The sequence below is a fragment of the Pezoporus flaviventris genome, unplaced genomic scaffold (assembly GCF_033815535.1).
Source record: "Pezoporus flaviventris isolate CSIRO_AGI_PZ_B2104156 unplaced genomic scaffold, CSIRO_AGI_Pfla_v1 ptg000036l, whole genome shotgun sequence".
NCBI lineage: Eukaryota > Metazoa > Chordata > Aves > Psittaciformes > Psittacidae > Pezoporus > Pezoporus flaviventris.
In genome coordinates this window covers 44,171,297-44,190,262 of record NW_026892584.1, presented here as the reverse complement: position 1 = coordinate 44,190,262, position 18,966 = coordinate 44,171,297, and the positions used below count along the sequence as shown (strand labels likewise).

Sequence of the window (18,966 nt, the reverse complement as noted above, 5' to 3'; positions counted from 1 at the left end):
CCTTCGTAAATCACTAAACTGTGTTTACATTGTAGGATGTTTTGGACGACATGTGGGGGATCCTGAAAAGAAAGTATGAGGAGCTGAACTCTACTTCCATCAGTAGAAGCCAGTATGAGGAGTTACTGCATGGATTTGCAGAGCTGGTAGCTATTGGACAGGAGAAAATTGCACAAGATCCAAAGCAGCTAATCAAAAGCAGAGCAGCTCTACAGTCTCACCTGGAAGATCACAAGGTATAAGATGCTTATCACAGCACTGCTCAGATCAACATAGCAGGAGCACTATATTCTTTGACTGATTTCTCTCCAGTGTTATGGAGAAAATAACTAGCTTATAGCATAGGGGAGGGACTGGAGTACATGCAGAAAGCAAAACAGAGTTTTTCCATAGATCAAAATAGGACACAATAAAATATGAAAGAGAGGTTGTTACTACAACTGCAGTTTTGGTGATTAATCAAGATCAGGATTTCAGTTTTGTCAGTTTAATACTACTGTGGCTTACCTCAGAAGATATTGATGTGTGAGGAAAACACATGTACTCCTAATTACTGGTAATAAATCAATAGTGAGGTTCTTGAAGTTGCTGTCTAGCAATTGGGAGGGCTCTTTTGCTTTCAGCATTCTGCACTATCATGATCGAATGGAAGAAACTTACGTCATAACAGCTCCTTAGCTCCTTTCCTAAATGGAGGATAGTTTAGATCCTCCCCTTGGCAGCCCTGTGTCCCTGTACTCAGCTGCTACATGCTTGATGGGAGATGGCTGAGAATGCACCTGCATCCTCACTGTCTTGCTGTTTGGCAAGAAGGCCTGGCCAATGCTAGTCACTTGATGATGACTCTGTTATGTCAGTGCTTTGATTTAAGTGGTCCACATAGCTCAAACTTCCTTAAAAATTGTTTCAGGATGCTAAGCACTGCAAATCACTACGCCATAGTGGTAAGAATGGTGTTTGTCTCTCGCAAATTAACCCTTAATTGTCCAAAGCAAAATGTTAGGAATTCATTTACAAAGGAAAGCAAAGAATATATCTGCAGTCCAAATATACATACATTGTTTTACAAAAGCAAAAAAAAGTGCAAAAGCCATTTTCCCTCCCCTGGTAATCAGGACTTAGCAGGATGTTCACATAACCTATGCCTGGGTCCGTAAGTGAAATTCTTGGTACTTGGTCATTAGTCCTTAGTAAAGATGATCTTGACTGAAGAGCGTGAAGTTAAACCCTCAAAACTTTTTTGTGGGGATAAATGTTTTGTTCAGACATTTCTCAGGAGCTCAGCTGAACCATAGATAAAGCAAGCTGTTACCTTATACTTATCCCAGAGGATTACTGTGCCTTGCATACTACTTAACCCCTAGAACTGCTAATACCTTTGGTGCTTGGAGTCATCTTGCATCCAGGTGAAACAAATTGAATAATGGCTATCCAGTGATAACTACCTCATGCTAAATTATGAATTTAGATATAGTTAAATTCTTCCTACCATCATCTTCATACAGTGTATTTCACAGTTCGTATTTCATATGAGCTGAAGGTATAAATGTAAATCTTTTCCTTTAGAAATGTATATCTGAGATTAGCGTATGCAACTCATCACTGGTTCCTGACTAAATGTAAAATGATCAATAACTACACGTCTAGGGGTGATGCAGAATTTGGGTAGAAAGCTCCTGAGTCCAGCTATGAGAGACCTTGAAACTGGATGGTCTTCTTGATGAGTCTTCTCTGTCTTCTTCATATTCCTGCTGTGGGTATGTGGTCTCTCTTAAAAAGCAAGTTTAAATTTGTTTTTTTCAGGACTTTTTCCGCAGCCTCGTTACCCACATGGCTTTCATACAAGCGTTTTCAAAGAAAGTGAGTCCTTCCATCCTACAAAACAAAGAGGAATTTTGGAGAGAGACGGTGAATGAAGTCACATTGCTGGAGCAGAAGGCCTGCCAGTACGGTATACACTTAGAGAGCTTGTTAAAGGTAATGAGTCAAAAGAAACCCAGAGTAGAGGCTGGAGGGAAGAAAAAGAGTTGCATCTAGGGAAACCCTTTCTGCACCAGTGATTTCTTAGTCTAGTAGTTGTCCTTTCATGTCTCCACTGGACAGCAGAAGTCTATTACTTGTTCTCTGTGTGTCTGGCTTTTTTCCTTGAAAACCTCTGAAAGTGGACATTTCAAACCATTACTCTGACATGGGTGGGAATTTATGACTTCTTAGTCATTTTGGAGTGCCTGGACTGACAGAAGAGTCCTTTAAGGCACAAACCTACCAACACCACTTTAAAATAAAACGTAAAATAGATCTTAAAGCACCCTTAGAGAATAAAAAAGTAACCGTACCACTTTAAAATAAGAAATGTTAAAAATATTGGCAAATTAAATAATTCATCTGTGCTAAAATCATTCTTCACCTTTTTTTTGTGTTCTGTTTCATTAAAGCAAGAGCTGCTCATGATAGAATAAGCAGTCTAGTGTGGCAAAAATGCAGACAGATATGTGCTATGTTCATGCTACAATGTATTTTTTAGGAATGGATGGAATTTGAGGATGAATACCTACTTTTGAGTAAGGAGATGGAGGCAATTACCTCTACGTTGCCTTCTGTGAGTTTGGTTGATGAAACAGAAGAAAGATTGATGGAAAGGATTGCACTTCTGGAGGTATTTATACATCTATCTTTCTGACTTGTTCTCTTCATGTAGCTGTAGAATTGGCAAAAAGAATAGTTAGAATATGAGGTGAAGATTGTTTGCAGGGCACTGTTTCCTTTGTGTGCTTGTCTGTGTGTGGATGCAAGCTGAAAATTTACATTTAAAAGTAGCAGGGGTTCAGGCTGCTAATTTCAGCCAGGGCTACAAGTTCATTTAAGTGGGAATAATGACTATAGCTACTTTAGAACTTGGTCTTCAAATACAAATAATTGGGAGAAAATGGTGTGATGGCTACATGGATCCCAAGGACAGCAGGGAGCCTTGGAGTGAAAACAGAGCTACTTCTCTGTAACTCAGGAATGGTTTTCATGCCATGATGTAAAACCTATGGAAGAGGAGAATCAACCTAGTAGCTTCAAATATCTGAACTTCTAGTTACTTCTGAACAGAAGGTCTACAGGTTTATCAGCTACTTTTAAAATCCTGAGAATTCAAAATGAAATGTTCTGATTTCTGTCTTCTGGGGGGAAGGGGAGGAGTCCCAGCACTTGAGCTTCACAGTTTCAAGGACACAGCAGAATCAAGTTTCCTTATTCTTAATTCTTAGTTCCTGTGAGAGAAATATCCCTATTAACAATATTGTAGAAGCCCTTTATTCCTGGAGGCAAATCATGCAATTCCTACTTTCTGCCTTTTCCCTGGAATTGATTTACTTCCTAAGGTGTTTTTTCTTTTTTTCCCTTTTTTCATTTTGACCTTGCAGTGAAGCATAGTAATGCTAAAATGATGCTTTGCTTTTTTTCACCCATCTAAGCAAACCAGACCACTCCTTTACTTAATGTCTTCACTGTTAATTCTTCATTCCTCCCTGCCACCATTATTCAATAATTACACCAACAGCTTCCTTCAAAAGACTGGTGACATTTTTAAAATAGGATAGAGTCTGAAGGCCCTCTAAGAACAGGAGGGCATAACTTCCTGCTGAGGACAGTAATATGTTTGGACAGTGCAACCAGATGTGATAGAGAGTGTTTGTTCATTGCCTGAGGTTTAAATGTATCAAAAAAGCCCATCAAATCATAAGACAGTCATTCTACTAATGTATGAAATTATGCCGAGTTCTGTCTTGATCTATTCAGAGGAAACAAAACAAGCTGTGTCCCTTTTGCATGTAATGAAGTACAGGTTCCTTCTGTTTGGAAAACAAAATGCATGATAGAGGAAATGTGAGATTAAGAAGTTAGAACAAATGATATATTTTGCTAGTTGTTTTTTCAGTTTTTAAAATATTATTGTTTTGTAAACCTCCGTATTCTCATAGCAAATCAAAACCAGTGTTAATGAAAAGCATGCCAGGCTGTACCAGATGGTGAAAGAAGGGAAGAAATTGCTGACTGCTGTGAGCTGTCCAGAAATAAGCTACCAGATTGGGAAGCTGGAAGAGCAATGGTTATCTTTAACCAAAAAAGTTGGCCATGAACTACACCGACTTCAAACGTTACTCAAACTCTTGGTCAGGTGGGTATAGGAAAGCAGTTAGAGATATCATCTAGAAATTATTTTCTGATCTCTTGTTGATTTATTTTCTGAAATATGACAGTGAATTAATAAATACGAGAGCTCCTTTGACCTAAAAATGAGGGGAAAAAAAACCCAACAAAACCAAAAATACAAAAGCAGTGGTGATCAGAACAGTGGCTCCTGATTAGACAGCTGATCTCTCACTGTGTAGACAAGTCATTTACTTCCTGCTTACTTTGTAGGATCAATGTTTTAATTGCTGCCATTGCAAAGTCAGTGCAATGGTGAGAGTTAGCTGCATCGTGCTGCAATTTTTACGTTGGAAGTGTTAACAGAATCTCTAGTCACGCTACCCTAAGCATTTTGGCCTGCTACAAATGCAAGCTAGGCTTGATTTATATGGAAAGGTGTAATGTGTCAGTCTGTGCATGTACACTATCCACCTTGCAAATACCGAATACTGGCTGATATGCTTTTCTTTTGAAGCTCTTCAAAGGGGAAAGACCCTGTGTTTTCACATGCCCCAAGCCAACTGTCAGTGCAGTCCTGGCAGTCGGGTGGAGAAAGTTTGGGGCTCTATATCACAGTCCACCACCTGATGTACCAAGCATACCTTGTCTGTGTGCTCTGAGCTCAGGATGGCTGGACCCATAGTGTGGATGGAGCATACTAGTGTTTGTTGGTATTTACCCCTGCTGTGTATTGTACACTGTATCTGCAGTGTGCACAATCTCTTCTGGTGGTTCTGACCTCCAGCAAAGCTTTCTTCTGCCATGTGAGCTTGTCCTGGCAACTGCTGGGTGAATACAGAAAGAGAATTTCAGGGAGAGCAGACCAGCTGAAAAGAGCTGATAGGAACAGTTTTGTGTACATCCAGCAGAACTGTTGTGTTGCACATTGATCCATCCTGTAGCCATTCTGTAGGGTTATGTAGCAGCATAGGTGCCAGATAGCCCACCTCCTAACAGAGAGGACAACTTGGAGGGCGAGAAATGTATCCTAGACTCACCTTGGAGATGTATGTTTGTGTGCTTTGTTTTCTGCTTGTAGCTACAACAGACACTCAGAGGAACTAATGAAATGGCTGGATTCTGCTCAGCAGAGAATGATTATTTTGAAGGAGGAGTCTCTCAATGTGGCACAATATCCTGTCACCATCAGAAATAACATCAAGAGCTTGTTTGTAAGTAATTTCTCTTGTCAGGTTTAGATAAGACATTGTGTCTTCCAGTGAAAATGACCTTTTCAGTGGTTTTTGTGTTTGCCATGACCCAGAAGCTGCCCACATAATATAGTATTAATGGCGTGTGTCCCAAAGGCACCCCATTGCGTGTGAGAACCATGAGGATGGGAAACTACCAAAGACCTTCCTTCAGACTGGGAGGCCAGGTAGAGTGCATAAATTGTAATGGAGTCCTCATAATGAACTCAGCTGTAAGGCATCACAGCCCAGACAGGATCTCTTAAACACCTGCAATGTAATAGTATGATTTCTGTCTTGCTCCTGATGCCAAATACAGCAGTTCAGCCCAGCTGATGGGCCACTTACCAACTGAATCTGGAGTGTGGGTGTAGTGAACACTAAGGCTGTTCCTCACTAGGGACCAGGTCTGTGAAGATGGTTTCCCAAATGGTGTTCCCAATCCCTGTGGAGCAAAAGGTGGAATTCAGCTTTGTATCAAGGTGGGCAGGAAAAGGCCTTGCCTGCTGCCAGAACATGTTGAATTTAGGTTTTCTGAACTTTACAAACTTGCTAAAATCTGGTTGTTAAGGCAGCTCATCCTTTGACTAAAGAACTTGTTTGTCTTCTTTATTTAAAAAGATATATAAAAATTTACCCTCTGAAATTTCTCCTGTGCATCTCAGACATTATCTAAGGAGATTGATGAAAAATCTTCCCTGAAGTCATCTGTGGTGAGCACTGCCAACCAGCTCTTTCACATGAAGCAAGGTGATACTGCAGCAATTAAGTCATCTTTGGCAAAGGTTGAGCAAGAATGGGGAGAACTGATTACACAGCTCCCAGCCATCCAAGAAAAGCTTCACCAGGTGAGAAACTGCTGACATCTCTCAGTTCAAGCTAAGTAATTATTTTAAAATGTTTTTGTGGGATTCAGTTGGCTGCTCCATAAACCCCTCCTTCCTAATTAGCTGTCTTCTTGCTGTCAGAATATCCCCAGTATTGTACTGCAGTTTAATTATTGCTGTGTTCTTTCTGGGCTGTTTTGTACATGTCTATCATATTTACAGTTCGATGTGTAAGTCTGTGACAGTTAGAATTTTACCTCGAATTTCTGAATTTTCAACCTTTTCTTACATCATATATCCCTCTGTAGTACAGGGCTCACTTTCAAGTTCATACCTCAGTAATTGCAATTATAGTGCCCGAGCCTTTCTAAAAGTATGGGTGTCATCTTCCTTGATTTTTCTAACAAGCGGAGTGTAGAGGATTTATTATATGATCTTCCCCAGCTTCAGATGGAAAAGCGTTCATCAATGGAAGCTGTTGTTGACCTAATGAGCTGGCTGCATGATGAGGAATTTGAGCAGAAATATAAGGAGCCAATAAATGCACAGTGGAGTGCTGTCCAAGTCAGAAACCTCCTTCAGAAGTACAAGGTAAGTGAGAAACTGTAAGTCCAGGCCTTCTGCAAGGTGTTTGGCTGTAGAAAGGATGAAAACAGCCTACAAGCACAGTGATATCCTTCACCTTGCTGTAAAGAGGGTTCCTTAAACAGTTTGAAAGGTGCCTTAACATCTTCCTTTATAAAAACCTTTTGTGTCTATGGCACACAAAACACTGCCAGCCCTGCAGTACGGCTACTGCCTGCTGTGCTATAATCTCATGCTGTCCCATCTGTCTCGCTTATCTTCTCTGACATTTAGATTATAAAACATGTTCACTAGGAAAGCTTTCCTTCCTTAGGAAGATAGACTCTGTGTTTATGCTGTATTTTACTCTGTCTTTTCAACAAGGAATACCTTGTAATGGAGCTCCATAACCACAATCCCTTTAACTAGAGAGCAGGGGTTTTGAATACTATGTTTCATCAGCTGCAGTTCACAGGCACGTTGGTACTGCACATAAGGCAAGTGCCAACATAAAAATTTCTTTCAGAGTGCGTTAGTATAGCATTATATAATATTTTGGTCTATATCAATTCAATTTGGTAGTTAGAACATGTAGATGAGGTGCTGGTTTTAACCCTTTGGATATTTAGGCATCAGTTTGTTGGTGTGTCTTCTGCACTTGTCAGCAATGTGGGGATGCGTGTGCTGGGAAGAAAGCTGGGATCAGGGTCACAAATTCCTACAGGAAAGCAGCTACAGCTTCAGTACCTCTACTGTGGTATTCCCTAGTGGCTTTTCTCCAGGTGCTACTAGATACAGTAAGGAGCCCTTTCCTCCCCTCTTATAAGACCTGAAATAAAAAGGCATTCCTTTATGATATTCTCACTTTGCATGTAGTTTCTCACTCATCTCTGTGGGCAAGTACACTCATACTGGAGGACACTCTCCTCCCAGATATTCTGATACCAGGTATTTTGATAAAGGAGCATAAGCCCTTCTCTACACTTGTCTGTGACTCATGGGAGTGTGGGAAGGCCTCGATCTTAGTGTAATCTGGGCCCATGGCAGTGTGATGGTATTGTCCAATGGATAAAGTACTGGGTCTTGTACCTGCAGGTTTATTCACTGCTCCAGCACTAGTTCCTACCTTGAGCTAATCACATAATGGTAGGGATTTTCTGCAAAAGTTCCCAGTGAATGGAAATAGCTACAAGAATGTAAAAGTTGAGAATTATTCCTACAGCCAGGTGTCTTTCAGAAAAATATTTTAGGTTCAGAATAAGCCATCAATGTCCCATAACTATACTTGAAGCATCTGTGGAACTGATCAGAATAAAACTGGCAAACTGATTGTTTTATGTTTTTGGTTTTTCTTGTGTCTTCCCTCCCCCCTCCAGGAATATATGATGGAAATGAACGTTAAACAGTGGACAGTAGATTTTGTTAACCAGTCACTCTTGCAGATGAGCACTTGTGATGTGGAAAGCAAGAGATATGAAAGGACAGAATTTGCAGAGTATCTTGGAGAAATGAACCTGCAGTGGCACAGAGTGCAGGCATCTCTGAACAGAAAGGTTTGACTGAGTTCTTCCTGCTTTCTTTCTCACAGCTCTCATCTTGCCTCTGCCAGTGCTCTGTATTGTGCAAGCAGCCTTTCTCTCTAAGTCTGAAAACACTTTTGAACACAGTAAAGCTCCCTGTGCTCTCTGCTGTCTATCCATGATGCTGTCCAGCATGGGAGCCTATGGAGTGGCCTTGTAGCACATCAGCTATCAGCTAGTGGGCAGGCATCTAAACATCTGCAAGGTCTGGGAAGGTAAACTCTCCTGTAACTTGCATGATCAAAAAGTAGACAAAACCTGCTCTTCATGACAGTCTGGGGTTTACCCTAGTTAATTCTATTAGGTGGAAAAAATAAGATTCCTCATATGAAGAAAATGCAGTCAGTGACATGTCAACAAAGAAGATCTATATTGAGAAAACTGTGTAAAAGAAGAATTCAGGATAGTGTCTGCAAGGAAACCTGTTAGTGAGATCTGTCAATTGGGGAAAATTAGGGAGCTGTGAAATTTGGGGCATTTAAAACTTAATGGGAAAATATACTGGATGGTTTGTGGAAAGAAGAGGTGCTACACTGCTTGGTACAAACAGTCAGGCCCTGCTCAGCAAACACAGCACCAGAAAAGCAAACCCCTCTACATGCCGTATGATGCAAATAAGAAATAGGGATATAGTTAAGCTATCACCCATTTTCCTATTGTAGCAGTTGGATTTGCCAAAAAAGTAATTAATAAGAAAGAAGTGTTGGCAGCTGTATTCAGATAGAGATATATGTGCTGGAAAAGGCACAGCAGGGATCAGTTCCCAGTCCTGCTCCAGCCCTGCTAGGTCACTGGAAATGGGTTGCTGTCTGTCTGCGTCCTCCTTGTGAAGTAATTAAATATGGTTTCCCAATGGAGTGCTTTAGAACAGCAGCTATAGACAAATTCTACATGTAGACTAACTGTAGATCATCTTTCTCAGTAGAAAATCTGTTTCAGGCAGTGCCTCGGAATTATTGTAGTGAGGCTACAAAATAATCCGTGCATCCAGAATTAGATGCCACTGCTTGTGTGGCCCAGTGCGTAGAAAAGCTAGTGTGACTCATGTGATATAGGGAAGGTTAGAATCCCAAAATGCAAGCATGAGGCTGCTGGAATGCAGCCTTTTACCAGCACATTCCTTTTCTCATCTCTTTTTCTCTCCTGAATGTACAGGGAAAAAGCTATGCTTTGGGCAGCTTTGGGAGAAGCTGCCCACCCTGAATCCAGATACAAAGTCTGCTGAACAAACAGAAAATTCCCAAATTTTTCCAGCTCATAAAGCCTTCAAGAAACATGTTCAAGTGGAAAATCTGGTTCCTGCACAATTGAAACTTTCCATTATGAAATTCAAATTGGAGGGGGAAGTTATCTTCTCTAACCATTTTCAAGAAACTGCATTCTAGGATTTAATAGGTCCTCAAGGCCTAAGATTGAGGTTAGGAGACTTGAGCTCCCTTGCTTTTGGGTTTGAGGAAGAATGAGGTTTTCAGACTTCATATGAATGTGTCCACATAGCCTAGGGTCCCCCACCTTGTCAGGTCTACAGGCTGCCAGCTCTAAAACCCCCACTGCTGTGTTTTCTTCCTAGGGAAAAGGTCAGATCCTAAAATGCCAGTAAAACTTTTCAACTTTCCCTTTCAAAATGTTTTCTCTTAATAGTACTTTCAATGTAGATACTGTCATCTCAAATTTTGTCATGGAAGGGGGAGCCCTGTTTCTGCTCTCATCTAGGTTTAAGTAAGTTAAAATAGTTCTGTAACTTTCAGATACAAGACCTGGAAGATGTTTTGGAGGATATTACTGAAAATGAGAACAAAGCACAGAATCTACACAATTGGCTGGAAGCTCAGAGTGAGCGACTGAGGTCTTTACAAACTCCAGCAAGTCTGATCTCTGCACAGAACACATTAGATGATTGCAAGGTAAAGCCTTGTATGTGTGATGTTATTGTAAAAACATTTAGTGCTTTCTTGAATCCAGACTAAAGAACTGCAAAGATTTTAACAGAAAAAATAATAAGGAAGTTGGTGTTTTCTAGAAGAATGCTACAGTGTAATTCTAATTAAGCATGTTAGATTCAGGTGATAAAGAGCCAGATCCACTTTGTCCTGGGTTCAGCAGTAGCAGTCATTTTTCTCCCTCTTAGCAGCTGGTGCAGTGCTGTGGTTTTGACTTTCAGCCTGGGAACAACACTGATAACACCGATGATTTTAGTTGTTGCTAAGTAATGTTTACTCTGACCAAGGACTTTCTGAGTCTCATGCTCTGGCAGGGAGGAGGGGAAGCCGGGAGGAAGCAGAGACAGGAAACCTGACCCAAACTAACCAAAGAGGTATTCCATATCACAGCACATCATGCCCACCATATAAACTGGGGGCAGTTACCCAGAAGGCCGAGATCACTGCTTGGGTCGGGCTGAGTATCAGTTGCAGATGTAGAGCCGTTGTATTCTCTTCCCTTGTTATTTATCATTATTATTATTGGTGGTAGCAGTAGTGATTTGTGTTATACCTTAGTTACTGGGCTGTTCTTATCTCAACCCGTGGGAGTTACATTCTTTTGATTCTCCTCCCCATCCCTCTGAGAGCAGGGGAGGAAGGGGGGGAGTGAGTGAGTGGCTGTGTGGTTCTGAGTTACTGGCTGGGCTTTAACAACAACACACTTTTAATGTGAATTGCTATTTTATGTTTTTTTTCTTCCAATTGAAGATGCGTCTGCTGTTGTTCTGTGGTATTTGGAATGTTGTGCAGCAATACTGTAGATCTTATTCCGCAATGTCTCCAAAGGAAGTTGTTCTCAGTTCAGCACAGCCATGGCAAAAGCTATCCATCCCATTAGTTTGAAGAACTGTGGTGAAAGTGTCGGAAAACTACACAGTCCCATTTGGAAAAATAGCAACTCCCTCTACTCTTGCCACAGAATGTAGTCTGTCTGCACCAGCTTCAGGCATCTGGGTGTCCTTTGGTTTTGTTGTGTTTTACTAGGCATCAGCTCCCTCAAAATAAGTATAGGTGGAGCCAACTAATAATTGGCTCCTATTTCTCTGACAGTCTGCTCTTTTCATTGATTACAGTGTTCCCTCTCTATTTTTTTAACATGGAATATTTGTTCTTCCATTGCCATGGTTACATCTCTCTCTTGTTGGTTCTCTCTTGGGCTGCTTTTATTGCCCAGAGTGCTCTGTTACACACTTGTGTCTCTGAAGTACTCTGAAATATATTGAGGGGCCAGAATGGAAGAAAGGCACAGGGTATCTCTGACTAAAATACTAACCTGCTTCCAGAAACGTATATTGCTAGCATGCAGGTGGCTAAAATGTTTCATTAAAATTCATTTTCTCAATAAAAGTTAGGTCTAAATTTGAAAATGTTTTAGGGACAGTAAGAAGGGGGAAGGGAAATGGTCATGGCTTTAAGTATAGTGTTACAGGAAAATTTTACAGCCCATTGCATGTATGGATATTTACTCACATTGCGAAGAGCTTACTGCTGAGCTTTCCCTGGCATGTTAAGACTAGTTTATAAACTTGTTGATTGTGTTGGGGGAAAGTTATTCTCCCAGGCATTTCCATTGATTTCAGTGAAGTTCCTCGCCTGGGAGGACAAGCTGAAAATAATTGTCTAGAAGTAGTTAGAATGTCAGGGACTCTCATATTAAAAATCAGTTCCTGTCTTACATCTGTCTGGTGGAACAGACGAGACCTGAATGCTACCCTGCCCAAGAAAACGTTCAGCTGCATTAACAGGAAAACTTTGGCATCATGTAGGAGAGGTACAGAGGCCTGCGTGGTGGCTGCGGAATTGTCTCCTGATTATGTCCTTCCCAAGTAGGATGTACAGTGCTCATGCTGATACTAAATGGACTGATTCTTGCTCTACTTGCAGGACACTGTCTGAAGCAGTCACTATCATTTCAAATTCCTGTAAAACAGTTGTTCTGTATGAGAGTCGAAATGGTGGTTTTGTTGCACGGCTGAAGAATCACACATTTGTTTTAGAGAAGCTTTTAAGCTTTTCACACAGAACGTTTTTCTATGATCTATCAAAAGATCTTATTTCTCTTCCTTTTTTTTTTTAATGTATTTTTTATTTTCTTCTTTAATTTAGGAGCTAGAAGATCAACTTGCAACTAAATCCAGAACTCTTGATGAGCTCAAACAGTGTTTGGGTTTGAATAGTAGTGCAGAACAAACCCCGGAAGCTCAGCCTGTCACATTAGCTGAGCTGAGTATAGCGCTGAACAGCCTTACAAACCAGGTAAAAGCTTTGTTTGCATTCAGATTTCCTCCACTACATGTTTTTGCCACCTTCTGACTGATGTGCCAGGCCATCTGATCCACAGAGTCCAGTAAACATGAACTGGTTCTCTAGTTCAGTTGTATTATTCATTGCCAAGGTTTGGGTCATTGTCATGCTTGTGGTTGGGGTTTGAGTAGTCGCAGGTACTGGTCACAGGAACTAAAACAGCTGCAGCGCTTGTCACCGAAGATTGAATTGCCACCATACTTGCTGCTGGGGTTTGAGTGGCTGCAGTGCTTGTCAAGGGGATAAAAATAACTGCAATTGATGCTGCTGGAGTTTGAGCAGATACTAGTCATCAGAATTTGAGTAGTTACAGTGCCTGTTGTGGAGATTGAAATGGCTCCAGTGCTTGTCACTGGAGTTTGAGTAGCTCTGCAGTGTGTGTTGCAAGGGCTGAAGCAGCCAAAATCCTTGTCACTGGAATTTGAGCAGCCACAGTGGCTGTCGCTGAAGCTTCAGTTCCTCTTCTTCTCCTTCAAGCCGCAGTGCTTCTCATGCAGGTTGGAATGGCTCACATACAGCTGTTTAAGCCTAAGCAAGATATGAACTGTATTCAACAACATACTGATTCCTAGCGGTAGGGCCAGGCTGGTTTAAGGATCCCAAGATGCTGAAAGAATAGTCAAAATTTTCAAACTTCTCAAATGCTGCTGTAAATAACCTGGTGAGGGAGATACCCTCCATTGGTTGGCATTCCGAGGAGAAATGGCAAAAGGTATAATTATTAATAGCTCCTGTTAGATGGCTCCCAAAATATAGAGGCGATGAAAATGGTGAGAACACATACCAGATAAGTTTCATGACCAGCGATTCTACCGTATCACAAGCCACTATTACAAAGCACAATAAAACAAGAACCTTAGCTCAGGCACCAAAGCCAGTAAACACCAAAACGGGGAATGCAGGCTGTAATTATGGTGTTACAGAACTCTGAGACCAAGTGCAACAGCTACAAGAGCAAATAACATTGTGAATGGTGGCTATTAATACAATATAATGAATGCTTATAGCAAATTTGTTTTGACACACCCTGGTCAAATCTGTCATTATCTCAACCCTTTGATCCCCATGCTGGGTGCAAAAAAGGACTGTTGTGGTTTAAACCTAGCCGGTAACTAAGTACCACTCTTCCTTTTTTTTTCTTTTTTCATTTAGAAGCTAGAAAATCAACTCACAACTAAATCCTTAATTCTTCATGAGCTCAGACAGTATTTGGCTTTGGTTAGTAGTGCAGAACAACACCCAGAAGCTCATTCTCTCAGGGTAGTTGAGCTGTGTGAAATGGACAGACTTGTAAACCAGATAAAAGCTTTGTTTGAGTTTAGTTTTCCTCCAGTGCATATTCTTACCACCAGTCTTACCGGTATTCTTCATAGGATTGCAGGAGCTGGTACAAAAAAGATGCAAAGTATTCCTTATTTTTAACCTTCCTAAGATTTTCTTTTGAAGTCTTTACCATAATGTAAATTAATGTATTAACAGAGAGAAAGTCTGATCTTGAAGTAGTAGTAGTAGATAATCTGCAGTTTAATAAAATAAAAAATAAAAAAAAACAGCACTGCTATTTTTCTGTCAAGTTGGAACCAGAAACCTGTTTTCTCTTACTTGATCTGGTTCTCTTTCATGCCCTGGTCTTTCTCCCCTGTAGTACACTGGTGGAAGGTACTTACTCCTGCCCCATTCTCACTGCAGCTTTTCCATCCTCCAGCTATTCTCTTGTCAACACAACTGGATGGATTTCGCTATCTTCAAATCCTATGAAGTTTCCAGTTGTTTCAGGGAGAGTCTTGCAGATTGGTTTCCCATGCAAATTGACTCTCCAGCAGTTTGTCTTTGTAGTTATATCCTCTTTATACTTGGAACTGATCTTTTTAATCTAGATTTAATTGATAGGCGCAGAAGATATAATAACAAGTACATTTGTTTAGATGCAAATTTGTGATAATAAACAACCATCTGCTGCAGAGAATGTCTGCACGTACAGTGAAACACTGCATACTGCTTACTTCCCATGGATGACTGCTCTCAGCTCAGCCAGGATGTGATTTCAGACATAGGTCTAAGGAGATGCGATACCTTGATTGCATTGTTCATAGGTTGATCTCAAGACTGTGAGTCTGTGGCCCAGAGCTCTCATGAGCGTAATGTCTTTCCATCTTCCTTGTGTGGCGGTAATTAGCTGCAGCCTACAAAAAACAAGTAAAGATTCCTCCCACCTATACCATGATTCAGATACGAACACAGATGATTAATCCATCAACACATGCATGCCTGGAACTTGGATACTAGGATACAATGATCTATGCAGTATATTTAGGGTGAACTATGGTGTAGAAAAGTTTTCATCTTCCATTATGTGGATTCATAGTAAGAACTAAAATATAGCATCTATTTTTGTCAGGTCCTATGCTTGTTCATTTGCCTGGTTTTCATGCTCTTAAAAGTATCTTGTACTGGTATGACTTAAAATAGATATTGAACTAGATGAATATTGAATCTAACCCAGGATAAGCTTCAGCAGGGCCAAGTGCAAGGTCCTGCATCTGGGTCAGGCAAATCCCAAGTACAAATAAGAGGCTGGGTGGAGAATGGATTGAGAGCAGCTCTGAAGAGAAGGACCTGGGGCTGTTGGTTGACCAGAAGCTCATCAAGGTGCAGCAATGTGCACTCATAGCCCAGAAAGCCAACCATATACTGGGCTGCATCAAAAGAAGTGTGACCAGCGGGTCAAGGGAGGTGATTGTCACCATCTACTTTGCCCTCGTGAGACCTCACCTGGAATGCTGCATTCAGCTCTGGGGCCTCCAACACAAGAGGGTTATGGACCTGTAAGAATTAGCCCAGAGGATAGCCATGAAGATGATCAGAGCGCTGGAGCACCTCTCCTGTGGAGACAGGCTGAGACAGTAGGGATTGTGCAGCCTGGAGAAGAAAAGGCTCTGAGGAGACCTTAGAGCAGCCTTCCAGTAATTATAAGGTCCTACAAGAAAGCTGGAGAGATCTTTTTTGCAAGGGCATGTAGTGACAGGAGAAGGGAGAATAGCTTTAAACTGAAAGAGGAAAGACTTGGATGAGATATTGGGAAGAAATTCTTTACTGTGAGGGCGGTGAGGCACCTAGCACAGGTTGCCCAGAGAAACTGTGGATTCCCCATCCCTAGCAGTGTTGAAGGCCAGGTTGGATGAGGCTTTGAGCAACCTGGTTTAGTGGAAGGTGTCCCTGCCCATGGCAGAGGGATGGAACTAGATGATCTTTAAGGTTCCTTCCAACCCAAACCATCCTGTGATCATATGATATGCCTTATATACTTACCAGATAGAGAAGGGTAAAAAGAACAAATAATGATGAGTTAGGATTGTGATTTTGTGTTTGCAGTGTCTAGGACTATGTGGCAAATAGAAACCATGCTTGCCCCCATATCAACAAGTGCAGCAATTAAAGAGATAAAGAAAGTGGATATCTATAATTTAGTTTTATATGAGAATCCTGAAGTTCCTAGACTGTGATTCAGAGGGGCCTACATTGTTAAAGCACAATGGGATAAGAGAGATGATATCTCTCCAGAGTATCGTAGTAGCGTCTTCTTCCATACAAAGCAATTTCTGTTCAAATTTTCTCTAAAAGGAAACTTGATCTCTGGATCAAACTATATGCTTCCTAAGAATATTAATGCTCTCAACTTCTTCCCATGTCAGGTTGATTTTGACAGGAAGAAATAAGCAGTTCATTATGTCAGTATCTTTTACTTTTTGGGTTCTTCTGGAGTTTTGGCTGACAGAATAGTGCTACCTTTGAACCTTGGTTAAATTTCTGTTTCCGTGAAATATGCATGGTTTGAAGCCTGCACAGTTCCTTACCAAGTAGGAAAATACTCCAGTTCTTTGGATTGTCATGGAGTGAGCACTGATCCTAGATTTTACGTCAATTTAAGATGTTTTATATGTCAAGACTACTTAAGAAGGAGTAACAAGAGTGACTCATTTGCAGGTTGCACAGTTAAAGACCTCAATGCAGTCAATACTGGAGCAGTGGAGAGTATATGAGGAAGCTTATGAAGAAGTCAGCCTGATGACGACAAGATATTTGTATTGCATAGACCAGTGTAAACCTTCCGAGGTGTCACTGGAAGCTTTGAAAAAGCAGATCAAAACTCTTCAGGTAAATCTACTGAAGTTGTCTTACTTCCAAAAATAACTTTCTTCCTGTGCCTTTAAACAAAGACAAAAAAGCCCCAAACACAACTGAAAAAAAGATAGAAAAATTTATATGAGCAAATTCAGTGGAGTTTTATTATTTTTTTCTTTTACCTCCAGAGATCCTTGGGTGTGAGGTGTCCCTGCCTATGGCGGGGGGGTGGAACTTGATCATCTTAAGGTCCTTTCCAACCCTAACGATTCTGTGATACTGAGGACTATTTTTAGACTTCTTACTATATTTTGTGCATAAATTCAACTTCATTGAAAGTTAGGTACCAAGGTTCAAGAAATAAGTACAGGTCAGCTGCTAGTCTGTCTCCCTGCAAAGCCTCTATTTTGGATTGCAAAGATCCCTTGATGTTTTTAGTCTTCTGCCCGTGCTGAAAAGCATCCCAATGTGAAGCATCAGGTCCTCATGCAGCCATGGAGAGGGGTTGTCAGGTCAACTTTATTGCCAGTAGAAATTTTCCTGAAACAGTGGCCTAAAATAAAAACCGTTCTGGTTTCCACTGAATTAATTTAATCAGTTCAAGGCTGTGGGTTTGTTAAATGAGGGGTTTCTGTAAGAGCAAATAAATTACCTCCTGAACAATTTTTTTATTTTTTAAACTTGAACCATTTCACCTCTTTTTAGGATCAGGTCTTATCACATTTTTCACAAACATTTTGATCCATGCTGCAGACCTGTGGCATTATTGCTACCCTATCCCTACCAGACTCTAAGGGAAACTGTACTTAGGTCGTTCATCTCCACAACTAATTGCTCTAATCCATTTTGCAGTCTCTTCAAGATGAATCAGAGAACAATGAAGAATGTTTGGCCAAGCTCCAGGCTGCTGCCAGTAACCTGAAGAAGAAGTGCTCTCCCTCCTTTGCAGAGATTATTGAACGGAAGTGCACGGAGGCACACACTAGGTAAGCGTGCAGAAAAGACCTCCAGTTATTAGTATTTAAAAAAAAAAAAAAAAAAAAGTAGCTGAAGCAGAACTTGAACATGTCTGATTTGTAAATCCATATTAATACAACTCACCTGTCTAAGGGTACCTGAGTGGTGAATTACTGAGGCTACCTTTTTGTGATGGATCAGAGCACAAAATGGTGCTGTTAGTGGGCTTTCAATCACATGGGTATGAATGCAAAGAAACTCCCACAGGAATCCTACACCAAATCATACTCTGGAGGAGAATCTGCTAGAGAAGTGCTCTTATCTTTTGATATGTTGGCAGGTGGAACTCAGTAAATGAAGACATCACAGATCAACTGCGGGCAGCACAAGTGACCCTGCAGCTTTTGGAGCCCTTTGATACTTCATGCACGGAGGCGGCAGCCAAGTTACAGCAGCACAGAGAGCAGTGCACTCAGCTCTTGGATGCTCACATGCCTGAGGATAACATGATAGAAACCCTGACGAAGAGGATACAGGATTTAAGGGTACATAAATATGTTTTTGCTGCCTGTAACAAACCAGGCTTTATTTTTTTTTTGAGCAAGAATACCTTCTTCCCCCTCCTCACCCAAATCCAGGCAGTGGAAAACTAAAAAATCTGTGGATTTTTTCCAGTAACAAGCACTTTATATTTCCTTTAAATACTTGGACCAGATCCTGAGACCAAACAAAACAAGAGTTAACATAGGATGGGAAGAGAGAGAAGGGAGCAATTGTCTTCCATCTTTGCCCCTTTCTGCTCTATACAAAGAATCAGACCTGTGGTGGAAAGAATCATTAAACAAAAATTATTTACTTTATGGGGCACTGCTTGAGAGGAGAGATAATATCTACTAGAACTGGGGAAAAAAGACCAGTTTTCCAGAACACCAGACTATTTTGAGGTCTTCTGCAGTCTTCAGATAGGCTTTATTTTGGTTTGGTACTTTTTCTTTTAGCCTGGTCTGATAAATTCACAGATTTCTAAGCTTATTAGATTATTCTAAGTGCTTCTGACTTCAGGCAAATGAGATCTCATGCTGAGACCACAGGGTACAGTTCACTCTCTCAGGCAGCAAAGCTGTCATTAGGTTCTCACACTGCAATAAAGAAATACAATAATCCTGTTTCAGGACAGAGCAGTGATTAATCATGCTTTATGCACCTCTAGCCACACATTGGAGGGAGTCCAAAGTTACCCCATTGTGCTTGTGGCCAATTA

At 40.9% G+C, this 18,966-nt stretch overlaps 1 protein-coding gene across 4 annotated transcripts in view; it reads left to right on the top strand.

The window, feature by feature from the left end:
- Window positions 1–18,966, top strand: part of SYNE2 (spectrin repeat containing nuclear envelope protein 2) — a 185,554-nt gene that overhangs the window by 121,999 nt on the left and 44,589 nt on the right. For all 4 annotated transcript variants that reach the window (XM_061464199.1, XM_061464198.1, XM_061464197.1 and 1 more), the window contains 13 exons: window positions 36–236; window positions 1,804–1,977; window positions 2,525–2,656; window positions 3,969–4,165; window positions 5,219–5,351; window positions 6,035–6,217; window positions 6,641–6,787; window positions 8,137–8,313; window positions 10,089–10,244; window positions 12,429–12,578; window positions 16,611–16,781; window positions 17,601–17,734; window positions 18,046–18,250. In XM_061464199.1, the coding sequence (XP_061320183.1) occupies window positions 36–236; window positions 1,804–1,977; window positions 2,525–2,656; window positions 3,969–4,165; window positions 5,219–5,351; window positions 6,035–6,217; window positions 6,641–6,787; window positions 8,137–8,313; window positions 10,089–10,244; window positions 12,429–12,578; window positions 16,611–16,781; window positions 17,601–17,734; window positions 18,046–18,250 (2,160 nt within the window). The remainder of the gene's footprint in view (window positions 1–35; window positions 237–1,803; window positions 1,978–2,524; window positions 2,657–3,968; window positions 4,166–5,218; window positions 5,352–6,034; window positions 6,218–6,640; window positions 6,788–8,136; window positions 8,314–10,088; window positions 10,245–12,428; window positions 12,579–16,610; window positions 16,782–17,600; window positions 17,735–18,045; window positions 18,251–18,966) is intronic.